This window comes from Pseudochaenichthys georgianus, chromosome 9, assembly GCF_902827115.2.
Source record: "Pseudochaenichthys georgianus chromosome 9, fPseGeo1.2, whole genome shotgun sequence".
In the NCBI taxonomy this organism is placed as follows: domain Eukaryota; kingdom Metazoa; phylum Chordata; class Actinopteri; order Perciformes; family Channichthyidae; genus Pseudochaenichthys; species Pseudochaenichthys georgianus.
This window is the reverse complement of record NC_047511.1, coordinates 41,612,852-41,633,218: the sequence shown is the minus strand read 5'-3', so window position 1 is coordinate 41,633,218 and position 20,367 is coordinate 41,612,852. Positions and strand designations below refer to the sequence as shown.

Here is a 20,367-nt window from a genome sequence, read left to right as displayed (position 1 = left end):
ATTCAGAGAATTCCCTGGAACACTCAGATAAAACAAACAAAACATCGATTTAATTATATAAATACAATTTAAATACAATGAATAAATGAGAATGGTATCTGTGTTGTTGATCTGTAATATCACAGTGTTACGTTGATTTGTTTCTCCTTCTCGGTCCATGCACTACGCATTTCAGTGGTTTTGTGTTAGAAACCAAATGCGACCAATCAGATGTTGTTCTGGGTCTCTGGGTAGAGTATCCTTTAACCAGGTATTCTACATCCTTGATAGAAGGCAGTGGCCCTCTCACTGAATGAGAGCGTTTGGATTGACAGTTTGATCAACCAATCATATATTGATTTGTAGCCAATGGGCGTGTTCTTTCAGAGTTCCCCTCGGTTCCAGGTGCTAGAAGGCCCGGGAGTTCACTGGAGAGAGACAGAGGATCCAGAGAAATGCCACGCAGCAATTCATCTGAAGTTTTATTGTTTTAACGTTGAAATGGAAACAGGTGAAGATGATGTTGTTGCAGAATTGTTGTCAGTACCTTTTCAAGACGACAATTCAGTGAAAAGACGGACATTATAACGGCGTGGGGGGGGCGGTGGCGGGGGGTGTGTGTCTACAGAAGGTCCAGTTGTGATAGATACGGTTCACCACTGGTGTTAACCAGTGACGTGCGGTGAGGTTCATGGCTGGTGAGGCACTGACTCTTTCAGAGTCAGATTTACAAATGTTATATTTTGACCTTAATCGAAATATTCTGTTATTTTCAAAAGCTTTTTTAGTCTGATGCTTCGATTCATTTTAAACAGACCATTCAACAAAAGTATACCCGAAATCTAAATATTGGATTGTTCTTTCTTAGTAAGATCCCATTTTCATTACAAGTGTGGTCTTACCTTGACTTGAAGATGAAGTCCATGCTATCCTTCTGGACAACAATCTCTATTACTGTTTTGTAAAAGTCCTCCTTTTCTTCCTCTAGTTTCAAAAGTCTAGTTTGTTGTTCGTGTCTACCGTCTCTGCTTAGAATAACAGTAGCAACAAGAACCTGTGGGCTCACTTGCGCCCCCTTCAGTGCGGCAGAGGTTATGGCTGCCTCCCCTGGTGCTTTTTTCATTGCCGTTGTATGATAAGACCAGCGAGCCTAAATATCATATATACGTGAAATAAGTTATTTAGAGACTATGGATGGCGAGGATAAATGTAATAAAGGGATCTACAAACACATTGGTGACATACAGTGAGATGGTGCAGGCATGCGCTTGGGGCCCGCTTTCCAGCCAGTTTCTGTGGGGTGACGCATTCTGAGGTGAGGCAGAGCTCATCTGTGCCTCACCTCACCCCTGGGTTGAAATGGAAACAGGTGAAGATGATGTTGTTGCAGAATTGTTGTCAGTACCTTTTCAAGACGACAATTCAGTGAAAAGACGGACATTATAACGGCGTGGGGGGGGCGGTGGCGGGGGGTGTGTGTCTACAGAAGGTCCAGTTGTGATAGACACGGTTCACCACTAGTGTTAACCAGTGACGAGCGGTGAAGTTCATGGCTGGTTAGGCAACTGGGTTGAGCGCGCTCACAAAATAAGTGCCCGCGCTAAATTAGTGCCCGCGCTCCAGCCAGTTACGGCCCGTCCACACACAGGCATGACAAAAATCTTGAAAAATCTTGATGCTGGGCATTTCTGAAGCTTAGCGATTTCACGCGCCCAAGGCGACCAACAACCAATCACATGAATCTCCCGCCCCCGACATACAAAGCAGTAGCAATGTTAAAACGAAGTAAAGTGGATATAAACTCCCCAAACAGGCGAAAACCTACCAGTTTCCCCCACTGTCTCTGCCACCTCCCTCCATGCCTGGCTCCTCCGGTTTGTATCCCGGTAATAGTTCTGGTCGTAAAGAACCGGGTGATTTGCTACCGTAATTTCTCGTTTGGAATATGAGGAAATGAACTGCGGTCTGTCTCTCCCAGCTTGCACGCGGTTTGATTGGCTTGCGCCTGTGCTGGCGGGATTTGCATAAATGGGATTTGATTGGCTGATGCCAGCTTCGAAAGCATCGGGAGCATCAAAAGTTGAACATTGCTCAACTTTTGATGCTCACGATGCTTGCAAAGCCATGCTCCGCTCCCCACAATGCAGTTCGGCGAAGATTCAAAATCTTCTACGTCACCCCATTCAAGTGAGTGGGCGAAGCTTTGAAAGATTTTGTTCATGCCTGTGTGTGGACGGGCCGTTACTGTGGGCTTACGGGAGTTTGCATTTTAAAATAAAAACAAATATGGTCTTTATTTATAATTGTGATCCAACAAAGCTAAAGGGCAAATATGAACCTTACATGCTGCTTGTACCGTACGGCTTGTAGTTTGGATAAAGGGAACATCTGTTGAGTATGTTTACATCCAATTGTTTGGTTGTGTTCATTTACAAACCCAGTAGCTCAGCGGGACTCCAGACCCCGAACACCGGCTGAATAACAACGATATGAACGCCATCCAAGGGTTCAAGTGAACTCAGATGAACAGGAACACTCTCAGGGGTCTCTAGAAGGTACAGCACCCCCCCACTGTAGATACATATGTGCAAAGCGTGTAAATATAAAATTATGCAGCATATTTAACTGGTATTTTTAACCTGTATATAGCATGACATGTTGAAGCCTATACGATGATTGTATGCACGTGTCAGAGTCCTGTGAACAGTGTGTGTTTACTGAGGGAGTGATTGAGACATCAGAGAGCACAGTTAGCATGTTGCTATCTCTCTGTCAGATCTCAGCTGTCACCAGGAAGTTATGGGGGGGGGGGATCAGTCCCTGCTGTCACTCTGTTCTCAGGAACAAACTCAATATTCTCTGATCCATCCCATAAAGTGCATGCAGAGTCTGACCTCTGAGAAAACCGTATAAAAGTAAACTCAATCCTTTGAAACACTTCCTGCCTCCATAAGAAATGTGAGTGTGTCCTTAGAGAGTGTCTCAGTTGTGCAATACGCTGCATGTCCTTATCACTGGTGGTGTGGGTGTGTGTGTGTGTGTGTGTGTGTGTGTGTGTGTGTGTGTGTGTGTGTGTGTGTGTGTGTGTGTGTGTGTGTGTGTGTGTGTGTGTGTGTGTGTGTGTTGAGCTTTTCTGCCTGTTTTTTTATGATTATTTGTAACTTTGATAAGACCATATTAGGACCGCATGTTGACTGTGCAACATTTGAGACTCATTTAAACACATTATAATTGTACCTAAGACAAAAGAAAGACCCCCACAGAATCAAAGTGTTTTTGGGATTCAAGCATAACTTCATCTTTATCAACATCCATCCATCCATCCATCTTCTCCCGCTTATCCGTGGTCGGGTCGCGGGGGTAGCAGTTCCAGCAGAGAGCCCCAAACTTTCTTTCCCCTGGCCACATCAACCAGCTCTGACTGGGGGGTCCCAAGGCGCTCCCAGGCCAGCGAAGAGATATAATCCCTCCACCTGGTCCTAGGTCTACTCCTTGGTCTCTTCCCAGCTGGACGTGCCTGGAACACCTCCTTAGGGAGGCGCCCAGGTGGCATCCTAACTAGGTGCCCGAACCACAACAACATATCATCCTTTATTAGATGTTAGGCGTAATTAGTACCTAGCTGACAAAACAATGTAGTGGAGACAAACACTATATTTCTGTCTGAACTGAAAAGGAGTGGAAGATTAAAAAAGCTTAACATGGTAATACTCCATTAAAGTATATTAAATGTACACTTCTGTCAGAGGTACTCAGATCATGTACCCTGTAAAAGCGCTCTAATACAAAATGTAATGCATTATTATTTATTATTATTATTACTTGAAGTACTCAGATCATGTACTTGAGTAAAAGTAGAAGTACTCAGATCTTGTACTTGAGTAAAAGTAGAAGTACTCAGATCATTTACTTGAGTAAATGTAGAAGACCTTGTACAGACCTTGTACTTGAAAATCGGAGGTTTCTCCCATTTTTCCCTTTAAACTGTGGGGGGTTTTTTCTCCGGAAGTTTTGCCTTGTACGATGTGAGGGTCTAAGGACAGAGGGTGTCGTTTTCTGATACTGATATTCTGCACAAACTGTGCTGCTGTATTTACTGTAAAGTGTCCTTACTGTAAGGTAATTATTATATGTATATGTTACTTGGAGAGGGTCGGAGTCCGACCCCTGTCAATTAACTACAGGGGTCCCTCAGGGCTCTGTTCTCGGTCCCCTCCTCTTCTCCTTGTACACAAACTCGCTCGGATCTGTCATTAGTCCGCATGGTTTTTCATACCACTGCTACGCTGACGACATCCAATTAATTCTGTCCTTTCCCCGCTCAGAGACCCAGGTCGTTGCACGCATCTCTGCTTGTCTAGCTGACATCTCTCAGTGGATGTCTGCTCATCACCTCAAGCTCAACCTTGACAAGACTGAACTGCTTTTCCTTCCGGGAAAAGATTGTCCCACTCTTGACCTAACAATCAACATCGGCACCTCTGTTGTTTCCCCGACTCAGACTGCAAGGAATCTGGGTGTGACCCTAGATAACAACCTGTCCTTCACTGCAAACATCGCTGCTACAACCCGCTGCTGCCGATACACGCTTTACAACATCAGGAAGATACGTCCCCAGTTGACCCAGAAAGCCACGCTGGTTCTGATCCAGACTCTCGTCAGCTCACGCCTAGACTACTGCAACTCCCTCCTGGCTGGTCTACCTGCATGTGCCATCCGACCTCTGCAGCTCATCCAGAATGCAGCGGCTCGTCTGGTCTTCAACCTTCCTAAATTCTCCCACACCACGCCGCTCCTCCGCTCCCTCCAATGGCTTCCAGTAACTGCTAGAATCCACTTCAAGACACTGGTACTTGCGTACCATGCTGCAAATGGATCTGGCCCTTCCTACATCCAGGACATGGTTAAACCGTACACCCCAGCACGTGCTCTACGCTCTGCATCAGCCAAACGACTCGCTGCACCCTCGCTGCGAAGGGGACCCAAGTTCCCATCAGCAAAAACACGTGGGTTTGCTATCCTGGCTCCAAAATGGTGGAATGAGCTCCCCATTGACATCAGGACAGCAGATAGCTTACACACCTTCCGGCGCAGACTGAAAACTCATCTCTTTCGACTCCACTTCGAGCGATAGAACTATTAACAAAGCACTTATATACTAATAAAGGACTGGCTTACCAAAAGTCAGTTGAGTACCACTTGAAATGTTTTTGCTCTATGAAACCTGATGTACTTTATGATTCTGTTTTCTTCAAGTTTTTATTTTGTTGGTCGAACGCACTTATTGTACGTCGCTTTGGATAAAAGCGTCAGCTAAATGCAATGTAATATGTACAGCACTTTGGCTCGACCAAAAATCGTTTTAAAAAGGTGCTATATAAATAAAACTTGATTTGATTTGATTTTAGTAAAAGTAGAAGTACTCAGATCATGTACTTGAGTAAAAGTAGAAGTACTCAGATATTGTACTTGAGTAAAAGTAGAAGTACTCAGATATTGTACTTGAGTAAAAGCAAAAGTACACAGATCTTGTACTTGAGTAAAAGTAGAAGTACTCAGATCTTGTACTTGAGTAAAAATGTTAATGTTTAATCACCAGAGTAAGGGGGGAGAAATGAACATGACAGGAGGGTTAAGTTAAGTTAACACCCTGATTGATATTAATTCTAACATAATGCCACATCTCCCTTTTAATTTCTTACAGAACTTCCGATCTTTACGGAGTCTTTACAACATCCTCCATTAGCCTCATATCTGAACCAGGATGTCAGTGCAGTTCTCCGGCTGCAGGTGTTTGACGATGGCGCTTCTTTTCCTGGTTTGGAGCTGGACTCGTCCCAGAAACCCCGAAGCAGGGGCGTCTACACCATGTACCACGGGACCAGCATCACCAGCGCACGAGTCATCATTGCCAAGGGTTTTAAACAGTCTTCAAAGGGCATGCTGGGAATGTCAGTCGTCATATAAAAAAGGTGACGGCTTATCCCCTGCGAAGTAATCCTACGGACCGAGTTGTCCTTCAGGTACATGTGCGTGTGGGCCGTGTCAAGCGCATTGACCAGGACAACCATCCCATGCAGCAAACATGGCACTCACTTGGCTACGACACTGCGTGGGTGCCCCCCAACGTTGGCCTCCTAGCAGTGCGCAGTGGCCTGGAGGAGGACTGTGTGTTTGACCCCAAAAGAGTGAAAGTGGTAGGCATCGCAAAGGCACCAAACGATTCCATACAGAAAGAACTTCAAGAGCTTCTGATACAATCATCTGGAAGAGGAGGTGAAGGTGCTGCAGAGGTGTGTTCACTGTGTAAGAGGAAGACCCAGCAGGGCGCTCCACACATCAAGCAGCAGTGCTGGGAGTGTGGGGAAAACATCTGCATTCTCATGTCCAAGCATTTCTGTCCAGCCAAACCCTGACGGGGTGAGGGACGTCAGTCTATGCCAGAGCCGTCAGTGTCCTTTAGCCAGGCGCTGTTGACATTTCAAACTGATCCTTACCCCTTCCCACTCCGTGATATAGTCAACATATTGTGAGCCATAATAGGGGCATGAATATGCTTTTTGGGGACCTTCCCTTTCCTGGAGTGTGTTAGATTGGTTTATGTGCATGTAAATGGTCTGCAAAGGGTAATATCTCTGTGTTCCCTGCCTGAAATGAAAAATAAAGAGCTTTTTGAACATTAAAGCATGGAGACATGTCCCAGTAGAGACACTACATAGAAATATGAACCTGAACATGAGTATTATAGAGCGCCTTTAAATCTTCATTCGCTGTAAAGGTTGGCCATATGACGTAATGAATGATTGATTGATAAACGTGTTTGCTAAACTCCAATTTGACTTTTAAATGATCCCAGTTGTCCTCAGTGTTATCCTGCCACCTGCCTGTGCTCTTTAATGTGTCTTCTACTAACTATTGTACTTTAAATTCCTCTGGCAAGTTTTAACACGTGTACGTAGTGAGGTGTCTTTAACAATATCTTTGAATTGCTATAATACAATTCCCCCTTAATTTGGAATATTTTGGCACATTTCCACTGCAGCGGGGTAGCCCCGTTTAAGCGTCCTCGCTCAGGCCTCGGGCTGCCTCGCTGGCCGTCCGAGGCCGTGGCGCATTTCCATTACAGTTTAGGACCTGGAGTAGCAACGCAGTCGAGCTCCCGCTGGATTTTATCATCCCCAATGAGATGTAGGAACGTCGTCACCTCCTCGGTCGACCACGGTGTGCTTTTCTTTGACGTTGCCATTTTTGTAGCTCCTCAGTTTATAAAAATGCTGTGTATAAAAATACTGCAATCTTGCTTCTAGATATATTTGCGACGTTAGGGATGGTCTCGCGCGCGATCTTGTGACGATTCTCTCTGACCAATCAGCAGTCGAGAGTGTTGACCTCACTTGTGCAGTTACTTCCTCATTTAATTGGCTTTCCCCCCCCCGTTTGATACTATGGTCAAATGTTACTCATTTTTGCGTGTGAGAAAACATACAGTGGCCAGTACGGGTATCGAACCCGCGACCTTCGCGTTATTAGCACGACGCTCTAACCAACTGAGCTAACCGGCCATGAGTAGTGGCGTAATACTAAGTAATAAACGAAACCTACAGAATCGAAAGGTAAATATCCCTGGCTGGTATCTCCTTACTGACGGTAAGATTTCATAGTTTAAACATGTTAATGCGTTTTACTTTAAGTCAATAAAATAACATCAGTCATGCCACAGTATATCAGAGTGATAATGTTCAGGCTGACAAAAGCTACAATGTTTACTCGTCCTGTGTTCCTTAATGTCTAAAGTTGTATTTCACTTCACCTATTTTTCTGTTAAACACGGACTGCAGCTATAGTTGAATAAACTATCAAGTAATGTTTCATAGAGTTAGTGTAATGTTGAATGTGAATTTTAAAGGCAGACCAACTGAATAAGAGTGCAATACAACCAGCAAGGTTAGCACAATTTAACAAGCTACAAGATGGACTCACTTCTGACAAGGAAGCAAACACAGGTGATTTAGTAAGTTAAAATGTTAAATCCCATACAAGGAGGAAGCGAAAACAGGGCAAGGCAAGTTCATTTGTATACAACTTCTTAAGGATTCAGAGTGCTTTAATGTGACAAAAGAGGCATCAATGCACATTTTGAAAAGAATACACAATATAGATATACACAGAAGGAAATACATGGGTGACCCTAGATTATGTTCATCCATCAGATAGTACACACGGACAAATCTAAAACTGCAGTAATCATGTAAACCAGTAGTCTGAGACATTGTTTATTTTTATTTATTTATTTATAGAAGGACCCTGCATACAAAAACATTAATCTCAGCAAAGAGAAGAGATGCAATATGCCAGATTATAGCTAATAGCTCATTTCCATCTGTGGTCCTCAAACAGGTTCATAACAATCAATAAACAAATAATAACATTGCATGATCTCTATCAGTCAAACAATTTTAAAACCTGATTTAAGTACAGCTCAATAAATTAATACATAGTACACTTGAAATACACTTACATGATCTTGGTCACTCAAATAATTACAAAGCCTGATTTAAATTCAGGTTACGAACATAATACTTAGTACACTTCTAATACACTTCAATAAAATATCTAAGATATAGTATGACAATACAGTTCAAATTAAATAAAGTCAGATTACAGTGTAATTAATGTTGGCATGACTGGTTGTTTAATATCATTTTTTTTGCACCATTGGAAAACGAGTTAAAATCAGAACAGGTTTTAAGTTCAACTGGAAGAGTATTCCAGTGCTTGATGGTCGTAAACGAAAATGCTGATCGTCCAAAGGCAGTGCGCCTCAGAGGGATGGTTAGATCTGCATTTAATGCAGATCTGGAGTTTCTGCAACTCTGCTCACGGCGAAACTGAAAAAAGCCCCTCAACGGTGGTGTTGTAGAATTGTGAATGATTCTGAATACCAATTGAACTCGGGAAAGTAGAACAAGACTATCAAAACTGAACAGTTTGTATTTGGACAGTATATTGCAATGATGGTGTTTTAATGACTTTCTATCCATAACTTTTAAGGCTTGTTTATAAAGAACCTCAAGTGGTCTCATAGCAGCCTTAGTTGCTTGGGACCAGCAGGTTATACAGTAGTGAACATGTGATAGTATCATGGCATGCACAAAGGTTTTCGATGCTTCTATGATTAATGAGTTCCTAATATGTTTACATTTGAAAATGTTATATTTCAGCTTTCTAGTCATGCTTCTAATATGGCTTTCAAAAGTCAAATTGGCATCCAAGATTACTCCCAAGTATTTGACCTCATTGACGTTTTCAATTATCTTTGTTTAAAGATTAAAAGGAGTGTTAAAGAAAGTGTGGTGATGATTAATGTTTAATCACCAAAGGGGGGAGAAACGAACATGACAGGAGGGTTAAGTTAAGGTAACAAACTGATTGATCTTAATTGATTAATATTGAATTCTCTATAGGTGGCTTTAGCTTAAGTGTTAAATGGATGTCTATCAACCTGAAGGTCGCTGGTTCTCTTCCATCTCAGATCACATGCAACCAACAAGCCTATGGCGACTGTGCTTTAGCTATAATGTAAAATGAATGACGAAACAATACATTTAGTTATTATTGTATTTAGTTTAGTGTTTTTATTCTTTCTTTATTATGCTTTTATTTCTATTGTAAATGTAAGTTTTCATTTGCAGTTACTTACTCATTTAATTCGCTTCCCCCCCCGTTTCATATCTGGTCAAATGTTACTAACTTTGCGTGTGATAGAAAACATACAGTGGCCAGTACAGTATCCAACTGAGCTAACCGGCCATGCGTAGTTCCAGTAGTGACGTGATAAAACAATCAAGTAATAAACGAAACCTACAGAACTGCTATCTCGTCAGGGTTAGGGTTAGGTGTACAACTGTTATCGAGCAGTGACCCCTACTGGAGGTGTAAGATATTGCACTTTAAAATTCTTCTCATGTCATCATCCCATAAGGACTGATGTAGGTAAAATACGTTTAAACAAGTAGCTCTCACTACGTACACGTGTTAAAACTTGTCAGAGGAATTTAAAGTACAATAGTTATTAATGTTGTCGTATCCACAGAATACAAGGCGACCCACCAAACAACATTGCGTAAAAGCTGCATGCCGCTTTAATGTGCATTGTGTGCGTAAAGGTACGTGAGAAAACGTCACGGCAACAGATGGGCGGTCATGCTTGAAAACTATATCAATGGCCTCGAGGTCTAAGCATTACTTTAACATGCAGCAACCTAACGTTCAACACCCAGTAGTAACGACACGTTTGGTCTTCAGCTTCTCAAAGTCACTTATAATTTGACATTATATCTGTTAAATCATCAGGTAAGCCATCAGAGTACGATAAACTACGAATGTTGATTATATTACTGGTGGGGAACTGGAAGCACAGGAGCAATAATGAGCTAGAGAATTGCAAGTAAGAAGAACATTATAATCAGTGATTAAGTGCTTTAACAGATATAATGCAAAATGAATGGGAAAACAAATGGCTGAGCATAGCCAAAGAAAAACATGTTACCCTTGACTTACACAGACTAAACATCTGTTTATCTCAATATGTATTTCATTCATTATTTATGTCAACATTTATACATTACTGTGTTAAGCAATATATTTAGTTATTATTGTATTCAGTTTAGTATTTCTATTTTATTCTTTCTTTATTATGTATTTGTTTCTATTGTAAATGTCATTTTTCAATTGTGGAAATAATTGTAACCCTGTTTAGATAGACACTTATTTGCAGTTACTTACTCATTTCATTTGTTTTTTTTTCCACCCCGTTTGATACTCTGGTCAAATTATACTAACGCTACGCGTGAGAGAAAACATACAGTGGCCAGTACGGGTATCGAACCCGCGACCTTCGCGTTATTAGCACGACGCTCTAACCAACTGAGCTAACCGGCCATGCGTAGTTCGAGTAGTGACGTAATAAAACAATCAAGTAATAAGCAAAACCTACGTACAGAACCGAAAGGTAAATATCCCTGGTTGGAATCTCGTCAGGGTTAGGATTAGGTGTACAACTGTTATCGAGCAGTGACCCCTACTGGAGGTGTAAGATATTGCACTTTACAATTCTTCTCATGTAATCATCCCATAAGGACTGATGTAGGTAAAAGACGTTGAAACAAGTAGCTCTCACATAAAAAGGTTATTTTCACACATTGGCTAAATCATTCTTATTTTGGTATGGAGTCAATAGAGGGTCAAATGTCTTGGAGCTATGTATCACCATTTCCGTGTGTGAAAACGTTATGAATAATACATTCTATTCATGATATCTATAAATGTGTGAACATTATTTAAACAAATTTGAATCTTTAGGAAGATCTGTAGCTCCGCATCACATTTTGCGAACAAATAAAAACATGTTTGCATAAATCATTTTGATACGTGCGAGTGCATAAAGAACATGTCCTCAAGGGTTTTCATTTACATGTATGGTTTTAATTACGAAGGACCGAACATGACATAAGTATAAATAAATAAATGCATGAATAAAACAAAATAAATACAGGAATAATGAATTTCAGATTTTTACAGCACAGTCACCATAGCCTCGTTGCTTTGGATCTTCACGTTGACAGACATCTCTTTAGCCCTTGAGCTAAAACCACCTGAAGAGATTTCATTAACATCTTTACAATTGGGCTTCTACAGTCAAAATAACTTAATGTGATGAATGTAGAAGGTATAAGAAGTGGGAATACAGTGTAAAAAGATAAAAACTTGGACTCCACTCGGATATAATTTAGTTTTTCTCCACTCTTCCTCCAACTAAAGATGGAGAAAGGCTGGAGATGGATTTAACAACACTGACAGGGTTCGAAACACCCGTTTTCAGTTTCTGGCCAGCTACAACTGTATTAATACTCATTATTGTCCAATTTAAGAATATTATTTAGCATGTGATCTGCTCAAAGACAGAAGTGCTCTGTGACTGTGTTCCTCCTTGCTGTGTTCACAAAGATTCCAGATTAAAGGGGGAATTGTATTATAGCAATTCAAAGATATTGTTAAAGACACCGCACTACGTACACGTGTTAAAACTTGTCAGAGGAATTTAAAGTACAATAGTTATTAATGTTGTCGTATCCACAGAATACAAGGCTACCCACCAAACAACATTGCGTAAAAGCTGCATGCCGCTTTAATGTGCATTGTGTGCGTAAAGGTACAAATACACGTGAGAAAACGTCACGGCAACAGATGGGCGGTCATGCTTGAAAACTATATCAGTGGCTTAGAAGTCTAAGCATTACTTTAACATGCAGCAACCTAACGTTCAACACCCAGTAGTAACGACAAGTTTGGTCTTCAGCTTCTCAAAGTCACTTATAATTTGACATTATATCTATCATCAGGTAAGCCATCAGAGTAAGATAAACTACGAATGTTGATTATATTACTGGTGGGGAACTGTAAGCACAGGAGCAATAATGAGCTAGAGAATTGCAAGAAGAACATTATAATCAGTGATTAAGTGCTTTAACAGATATAATGAAAAATGAATGGGAAAACAAATGGCTGAGCATAGCCAAAGAAAAACATGTTACCCTTGACTTACACAGACTAAACATCTGTTTATTTCAATATGTATTTCATTCATTATTTATGTCAACATTTATACATTTCTGTGTTAAGCAATATATTTAGTTATTATTGGATTTAGTTTAGTGTTTCTATTTTATTCTTTCTTATGCATTTGTTTCTATTGTAAATGTCATTTTTCAATTGTGGAAATAATTGTAACCCTGTTTAGATCGATACTTATTTGCAGTTACTTGCTCATTTCAATTGCTTTTTTTTCCACCCTGTTTGATACTCTGGTCAAATTTGACCAACGCTACGTGTGAGAGAAAACATACAGTGGCCAGTACGGGTATCGAACCCGCGACCTTCGCGTTATTAGCACGACGCTCTAACCAACTGAGCTAACCGGCCATGAGAGGACTCGGTAGTGACGTAAAAAAATGAAACAATAAACGAAACCTAAGGAACCGAAAGGTAAATATCCCTGGCTGGTATCTCGTTACGGACGGTAAGATTTCATAGTTTTACTTTGTTAGATTTATAGAGAAAGTCAATAACATAACATCAGTCATGCCACAGTATATCAGAGTGATAATGTTCAGGCTGACAAAAGCTACAATGTGTACTCGTCCTGTGTTCCTTAATGTGTAAAGTTGTATTTGACTTATAACCTATTTTTCTGTTACACACGGACTGCAGCTATAGTTGAATAAACTATCAAGTAATGTTTTCTGAATTTTAAAGGCAGACCAACTGAATAAGAGTGCAATACAACCAGCAAGGGTAGCAACATTATTGAGAGGCTATGGACTCACTTCTGACAAGGAAGCAAACACAGGTGATTTAGTAAGTTACAATGTAAAATCCCATACAAGGAGGAAGCGAAACAGGGCAAGGCAAGTTCATTTGTATAGAACATGGGTGTCAAACTCAAATACACGTGGGCCAAAATAAAAAATATCGGTGCTCGTCGAGGGCCGGACCGGTTCAATGTTTATTGCAAAACGTATTGAAATGAACTTATTGCACATATTAAACCTGGACCTAACAAAGCTTACATTTTTGCCTATAAAACATTAAACATTACATAATCAGTTATTTCTTATGATTACATTTTTCCACAGGCCAACAACAGCTTCAGAAAAACTATTTCCCTCAAAGAAAAAAACAAACATGCCCTGTTGTCGTGAGAAAGAAAGTGCAGAAGAACATCCATGTAAACTCAGTGTGCTGCTCTGTGAGTTCAAGCCAGATACTTGGCATCTCATCTCGGGTGCAAGTTCATCAATGTTTGGGCTCAGGCTCTGAGCTGAGAAAACCCTCAGGATTGAGTGAAGGTGTGCGTGCAATATACCGGAGGGCCAGATCTAAAAGTAATTAGAAATTATCCTGCGGGCCGAAATTAAATCCACCAAGGGCCTGATTTGGCCCCCGGGCCTTGAGTTTCACACATGAACCTCTTAAAGGTAGGGTAGGTAATTCACTTCAGAAATACTTTTTGTTATATTACATGGAATGCTCTTAACATCCCGATAGCAATGAATAAATTAAATGCTTTGACAATAAATATAAACAAATATTTCACATGTGGAAGCCGTGGCGCTGTAAAAAATGTCCAATTATCTGCCTCGGCCCGCGGCAAATAACTGGATGGCCTACCTGCCTGTCAGCCTTCCATCTGTGCACAAACTTATCTCGTGCCCTCATTGGTTATGTGCGCGTTCGTGTGTGTTGTAGGAGGGGCTCTGTGAGGAAGTCTGAAGGTAGGGGCAGATTTTTTTCGGTTGTGTACTTTCAAATTAAATTAATCTGACCGATTTACCACCTTCATCAATAATAAATATTGTGTTTTACCAATATTGTAGGTATTTGAGCATAGAAAATTGCTGATCACCACATTTGTGACAGGAGGGTTAAGTTACTGATTGATATTCATTCTAACATAATGCCACATCTCCCTTTTAATTTCTTACAGAACTTCCGATCTTTACGGAGTCTTTACAACATCCTCCATTAGCCTCATATCTGAACCAGGATGGCAGTGCAGTTCTCCGGCTGGGAGGTGTTTGACGATGGCGCTTCTTTTCCTGGTTTGGAGCTGGACTCGTCCCAGAAACCCCAAAGCAGGGGCGTCTACACCATGTACCACGGGACCAGCATCACCAGCGCACGAGTCATCATTGCCAATGGTTTTAAACAGTCTTCAAAGGGCATGCTGGGAATGGGCGTGTATGTCAGTCGTAATATAAAAAAGGCGACGGCTTATCCCCTGCGAAGTAATCATACGGACCGAGTTGTCCTTCAGGTACATGTGCGCGTGGGCCGTGTCAAGCGCATTGACCAGGACAACCATCCCATGCAGCAAACATGGCACTCACTTGGCTACGACACTGCGTGGGTGCCCCCCAACGTTGGCCTCCTAGCAGTGCGCAGTGGCCTGGAGGAGGACTGTGTGTTTGACCCCAAAAGAGTGAAAGTGGTAGGCATCGCAAAGGCACCAAACGATTCCATACAGAAAGAACTTCAAGAGCTTCTGATACAATCATCTGGAAGAGGAGGTGAAGGTGCTGCAGAGGTGTGTTCACTGTGTAAGAGGAAGACCCAGCAGGGCGCTCCACACATCAAGCAGCAGTGCTGGGAGTGTGGGGAAAACATCTGCATTCTCATGTCCAAGCATTTCTGTCCGGCCAAACCCTGACGGGGTGAGGGAAGGGGGGATTCATGATTAGACTCGACTCTGATATTGATTAATTTTTCAAGATTCAAGGCTTTATTGTCATGTGTTCATAGCTACAGTGTAGTTATGTTGATGACAATCTTAGGTCACAGGCTCCTCCAACAGAGCAACACAATAAAACTGATAAAATAATGCAAGTAAATACAATAAAATAGAATAGAAGTAGTGCCATAAGAGTCTATAGACAAGTGATGCATAATTCGTAAATTGCAAACAGGTGAATGTTATGGATGTTCTTAGTTCAGGTTTTTAACAGTCTTATGGCCTGTGGAATGAAACTGTCCCATAGTAACATGTTTAAATATGTACTGCTCAATGTATTTTGGGGATCTTTTGTAAGTTATCTATAAAATCTCATTCCTGAATTGTCTCTCATTTAAAGTCAACTAGCTTGTTGGTTTTATTGTTCTACATATTATATATTTTATTGATTATGCTCTCTTATTAGTATACCATTTTGAACACATTTGACATTCATTTTGTTGGGATATATTTGTATGTAAAACATGGGACTAAAATAATTTGTGAGAACTCAAGCCAATAAATGTCATTATAATCTAATCGAACCCATCATGTATTTTTGTTTTATATGATTCCATGTTGTTAAGAGTCTCAGTAAAGCTCATTTCTATAGTGATGCCTTCAGATAAAGCCATATCTTTCCTACTTGTTATCATTATGTTGTGTAGTGTAACAAATATTAAGTGGCATTTGAAACACTTGCTTTAACAAGTCCCAATAGGACATGCAAAGAAATAAGAGAGTCACAAAGTGGTGCTGAAAAGAAACACGTTGGAAATTATTTAATTCCATATTGTGCTCAAAGGAGACAGGCATCCCAGCTGCAGTCTGAAGTCTAAGTGAAGATAAGGAAGAGAGAAAATGAACTTGGCCTTGCTTGTAGCTTCTCGGCACACAATACGTCCTCCCAGACTTTCCAAGGCTACCAGCCAACCTGAGCCAGGTTTCCTGAACATGTCATTAGAAAAAACTGGACTTAAGCTCCACAATTATCACAGCCTCGATTGTTCCATATACAGATGGAATCAAACCACAGACCTCCAGCTTTGCTTTGTACCCCTTAGCTAAAGGTAGAGGTTTCATCAACAATCTTAACAGTTGTGTTTCTATATTTGAAGATCTGTTTTACTTTTTAAGGACAAAACCCGTTGCAATATCTCAACTGAACTAAAGAAGCAAAGCAGCACGTACATTCGTTTAAAACATGTCTCTCCAAAAATCCCTTCATTATTTTAAGAACACGTTGGTGGTCCAGAGGTCTATGCATTGGATTTTCATGCAGGTGTTTGAGGTTCAATCATCTTTTGTCTCCTGCCTACTGATGTTAAATCTGGAGAAATTGTTCCCACCACTTTTTCTAACAAAGTGATGCCCATGATATGTAGACGATTTACCTCTGAATGGTAGGGTAGAACAAAGTAGCAAATAATTGAAATATTCAGGTAAAGTACAACTCTCTCAAAATTGTACTTAAGTACAGTACTTGAGTAAAGTTACTTAGTTACTATCCACCACTGCAATCCACTATAACCCAATTGCATTGAGCAGTGGTATTTTATAATAAAGTGATTGTATGTCAATTGTAAGTCCCTCCTCAAAACCCACCTGTTCAGATCCGCCTACTCACTCTGTTTCCCCTGAATAACCTACCTATCATTTGTGTCCACTTTAATTGTCTTCTCCATTATGTTGTGTTTTTATCATGTTCTGTTGCTTTTACCTCTTAGAATATTTAACAAATTGCATGGTGTTCTTGGGTGTCATGAAAGGCGCCAATGTATTATTATAAAGTGCGTATGCAGTCCTTGCAGTCTGGCGCTGAACTCAAAGATGACAGCTTTATTAATGACACTTCTGTTGGCACCTGCACTGCTGGAAAATAGGGCGCAGCTCTTCGACCACAAGAGTGAAGCATTGTACCACGTCCACATCCGACACATTTCCTCTTAGCATCATCCGTTCTGTCTTATACTTCATTTAATAAATGTTTAATTTCGATGCCCATTTTCTATAATATAATCCTTGCAATATTTTATTTACCTTTAAAGATTTAAAATCCAAAGGTTGTTCTCCTATTCACGTGCGTTTGCGTGTGTGTGCCTGTGTGTGCGCTCGTGTGTGTGTGTGTCTCAGTTTGTTTCCCGTCGGACAGATAAGTGGACGGAACCCAAACAGCCACGTAGTAAAAGGCGAAGCTCGCAGAAAGGGTGAGCATTTATAGTCTTTTCCTACATTTACACACATTGTCATTTACATATTTACTCATGGGGATCTGTAACAACCCTATTCGACATAAGGTCCTTCGTTGAATCTTCTTAAATATTTGAGAAATCACTCTAGCTAGCGAGTTAGCATCGTTAGCTTGACGGGTTCCGTCGTAAACATATATAGCTAGTTAGCTTTCTCGCTAGCTAGTCTCGATTTAAGTCTCACCTTCTTGTCACAATAGCTGTATTATTAGGCAATACATGGACGCAATTTGACTGCATTTAAATGTACGTTTATCAATGGCAGTCTCATTTTTTCTGACGGTTGCTAAACACAGGCAAGCTAACTGATCTGCTGTCAAATGGCTAACTGAGCAACACCACATTCCAGTCAAAGGTGATCATGTATAGCTATAGTATGCCTTTATGATATGACTATAACATGCCGGAGCTTTGTGCAATAGAAACACTGTATTTGTAATTATACTGTGCAATAATCATAATGCAAAACATAATTTTTACAATATATTCACTAAGCTATTGAAAGGACTATCATAGCACGTATTTGTCTTTATTTGTATTTAATTACCAATGTGTGCTTGTTCTCTATATTTAACACGTTAGCTGACTTTATTATTGTTTACCTTTTTTGCTTGCTATGTCACCTTTGCTGCAACGCTGTAAATGTCCCCCTTTGGGACAAATAAAGAAATGCTGAGGGCGATAGTTGCATATATTCACAAGCTGTTAAAAGAAATGGCAGAAGCTTTTAAAAAAATCTGTTCACCATTTGCGGTGTTTATGCAAATGTGCACACATGTATTGTAGGAGCTGCTTCTCTTGCTATAAGGCAGACATTCCCCTCAATGTACACTAAGCTCATGTATCACAGTTGAAAGGCTTTGATTGAAATGCCTGTTTGCTGGTTGATTACCTGCCTTATCAACAGCTTCTTCACATTCCTGCTCAGATTGAACTCAGTCTGTTCTCACTGAACCTTTGCTTTGGCCTGTTTTACCCAGTGTGTTGCATCTGTTTGTGTCAAGGTAAAGCAATTGAATGTGAGTTGCTAGTTAATCTATATTTAACACCACACAATCTACTTATCTACCTGGCCTGCCTGTCTGCCCTTGACCCCTCTGTATTTAAATTAAAGCAGGCTATGCCGTTACATATCGTTACTCCAGAACAGATCACTACTGAGGAGCTACAACTTCTTCTGTCATGTATATTTATCTTAATAATGTGTCAAAAATGATAGATGAACTGAATGTTTTCTCTCTTCAGTGCTCCCAGCTCCTAAGAAGATGGTTTTGTGACAAGTTTTTTCCAAAAGTGCACCAGCATTATCGTGACTGTTCAATTTCTTAATGGAAATGGATACTAACCATTCAGGAGCAACTCAAATGGAGGGTACTCAAGAAGAAGACCGTGTTATAAAATCCAATGGGGAAGGCGATTCACAATTGATACAACAAGGGCTGGACAACACCACAAACATGAAGGGAACTACTCATAATGGTGAGTATATGTGTATGGATGAGTACATGCTGTCTCTATTAGACTTGATTAGGTTTCCCTGGTTACAGCATATGACCTGAAGTTATCTCTTGATATGACGCCTTTCTTCACTCCCATCAAGTGCATAATAAACCAGAATTGGGTAGCTATGACTTATTAGACATGTCTCACACTTGGAGAAAAACATCAAACAAATTTCATTTAAAAAAAAGTATGCAATTATACATATAAACAAAAATTAGTTTTCATACAATCCAACATCAGGCTAGACATGGACAGTGCGCAAACAGGTGGTCTTATCCGTCCAGTTTATTCAATATAACAAGGATTTTAAAAGCTTGAAATCATTTTATGTTGGGCCTAATTATAATATATACTTCTACTGGAATGATTTCACTCGTACTGTACTAAGCGTGTTTCCATCTCTGCGCTCTGATCTGCAAAGTTCTTTCCCCTGCAGGCATATTACTGGTAACACTCGAATGCCAACATGCATGACCTGTTTTAGTTGCTACTGCGAGGCTTGGGGACTTCTCCTTCTCCATGTTGCATCATGGCTCTTGAACTGAAGTGTTAAATAGATTTTAATTAGTCAGTTTCAGCGGGAAACTATGCTACGGTCTGCACTGGTTGGGTGAAGGTAATATGAAAGTGACTGAAAATATGTATGACCTTAAATACTTCAAAAAGTTTGGGGACAGTTAAAAATTACTTTCATAAAACCCCCTCGAGAACCACGTAAGCCATGTTTTTTTTTTGTCAAATCAACGTCAACTTTTAAGTACCATGTTGGTTTTATTTCTTTTTCAAAAATCTTAACTATCTTGCTGTAACTTTGTGGGTGTGGTTTTATCATATGTTGCTTCTCTGTAGCCGGGCAACACGAGCAAACAATCCCACACAACTGTCATCAGATTCAGATTAAACTGTTGCTCAATTCTGATTGGTGCACAGACTCCAGTGACACAGAAGCCCTTCGCATTAGAAACCAGTGAGAAGAGCACAAATAGAATGTCTTGTATAAAAATAACAAAAATGGTTCCAAATTTAGCAGGAAATGATGTGTTTTCCTTTTAGGAGATGAGCTAAAGGGACGAATCATTATCCACGTGCTGCAAGAATGTTTCCACCCATTTTGGTTTAACAGAGTCAGACGGCCAGCTTGCCAAGTCAGCTGTGAGAGAGAGCACTAGAACTCATCAGGACTAATTGTCACATTCCTCAGGGTTTCTCTTCCCCCGTTGTCTTTCAGGTCCGGTCAGTTCAGACGTGATGCCAAATGGAAACGGACTGGCGGAGGACTTTAATGCTGCGGGGGACACCCATATAAAT

General features: G+C 40.6%; 2 protein-coding genes, 3 non-coding genes and 1 pseudogene across 7 annotated transcripts in view; 3 read left to right on the top strand and 3 right to left on the bottom strand.

Annotated features, from left to right (window-relative positions):
* The first annotated feature begins 5,688 nt into the window (after positions 1–5,688).
* LOC139434508 (uncharacterized) lies at positions 5,689–6,401 on the top strand (annotated as a pseudogene).
* Positions 6,402–7,467: 1,066 nt separating this feature from the next.
* On the bottom strand, positions 7,468–7,541 carry trnai-aau (transfer RNA isoleucine (anticodon AAU)). The gene has a single exon. It is a non-coding gene; the product is annotated as a tRNA-Ile (tRNA).
* Positions 7,542–7,559: 18 nt separating this feature from the next.
* LOC117452111 (uncharacterized) lies at positions 7,560–15,847 on the top strand. Of its 2 annotated transcripts, none has more exons than XM_034090590.2 (2): positions 7,560–7,626; positions 14,525–15,847. In XM_034090590.2, the coding sequence occupies exon 2, from the start codon at positions 14,585–14,587 to the stop codon at positions 15,245–15,247; it is 663 nt and encodes a 220-aa protein (XP_033946481.1). In that variant the 5' UTR covers positions 7,560–7,626; positions 14,525–14,584; the 3' UTR covers positions 15,248–15,847. The 2 variants fall into 2 exon arrangements, with proteins under 2 accessions (XP_033946481.1, XP_033946480.1); XM_034090589.2 differs by lacking the exon at positions 7,560–7,626 and adding an exon at positions 12,956–13,057.
* On the bottom strand, positions 10,847–10,920 carry trnai-aau (transfer RNA isoleucine (anticodon AAU)). The gene has a single exon. It is a non-coding gene; the product is annotated as a tRNA-Ile (tRNA).
* trnai-aau (transfer RNA isoleucine (anticodon AAU)) lies at positions 12,887–12,960 on the bottom strand. The gene has a single exon. It is a non-coding gene; the product is annotated as a tRNA-Ile (tRNA).
* Positions 15,848–17,430: 1,583 nt separating the features above from the next.
* The window catches only part of golga3 (golgin A3), a 45,863-nt gene continuing 42,926 nt past the window's right edge, over positions 17,431–20,367 (top strand). For both annotated transcript variants that reach the window (XM_034090563.1, XM_034090562.1), the window contains exons 1-3: positions 17,431–17,514; positions 18,802–19,035; positions 20,288–20,367. The exon at positions 20,288–20,367 is cut by the window's right edge. In XM_034090563.1, coding sequence (XP_033946454.1) covers positions 18,885–19,035; positions 20,288–20,367 — 231 coding nt within the window. In that variant the 5' untranslated portion in view covers positions 17,431–17,514; positions 18,802–18,884. The remainder of the gene's footprint in view (positions 17,515–18,801; positions 19,036–20,287) is intronic.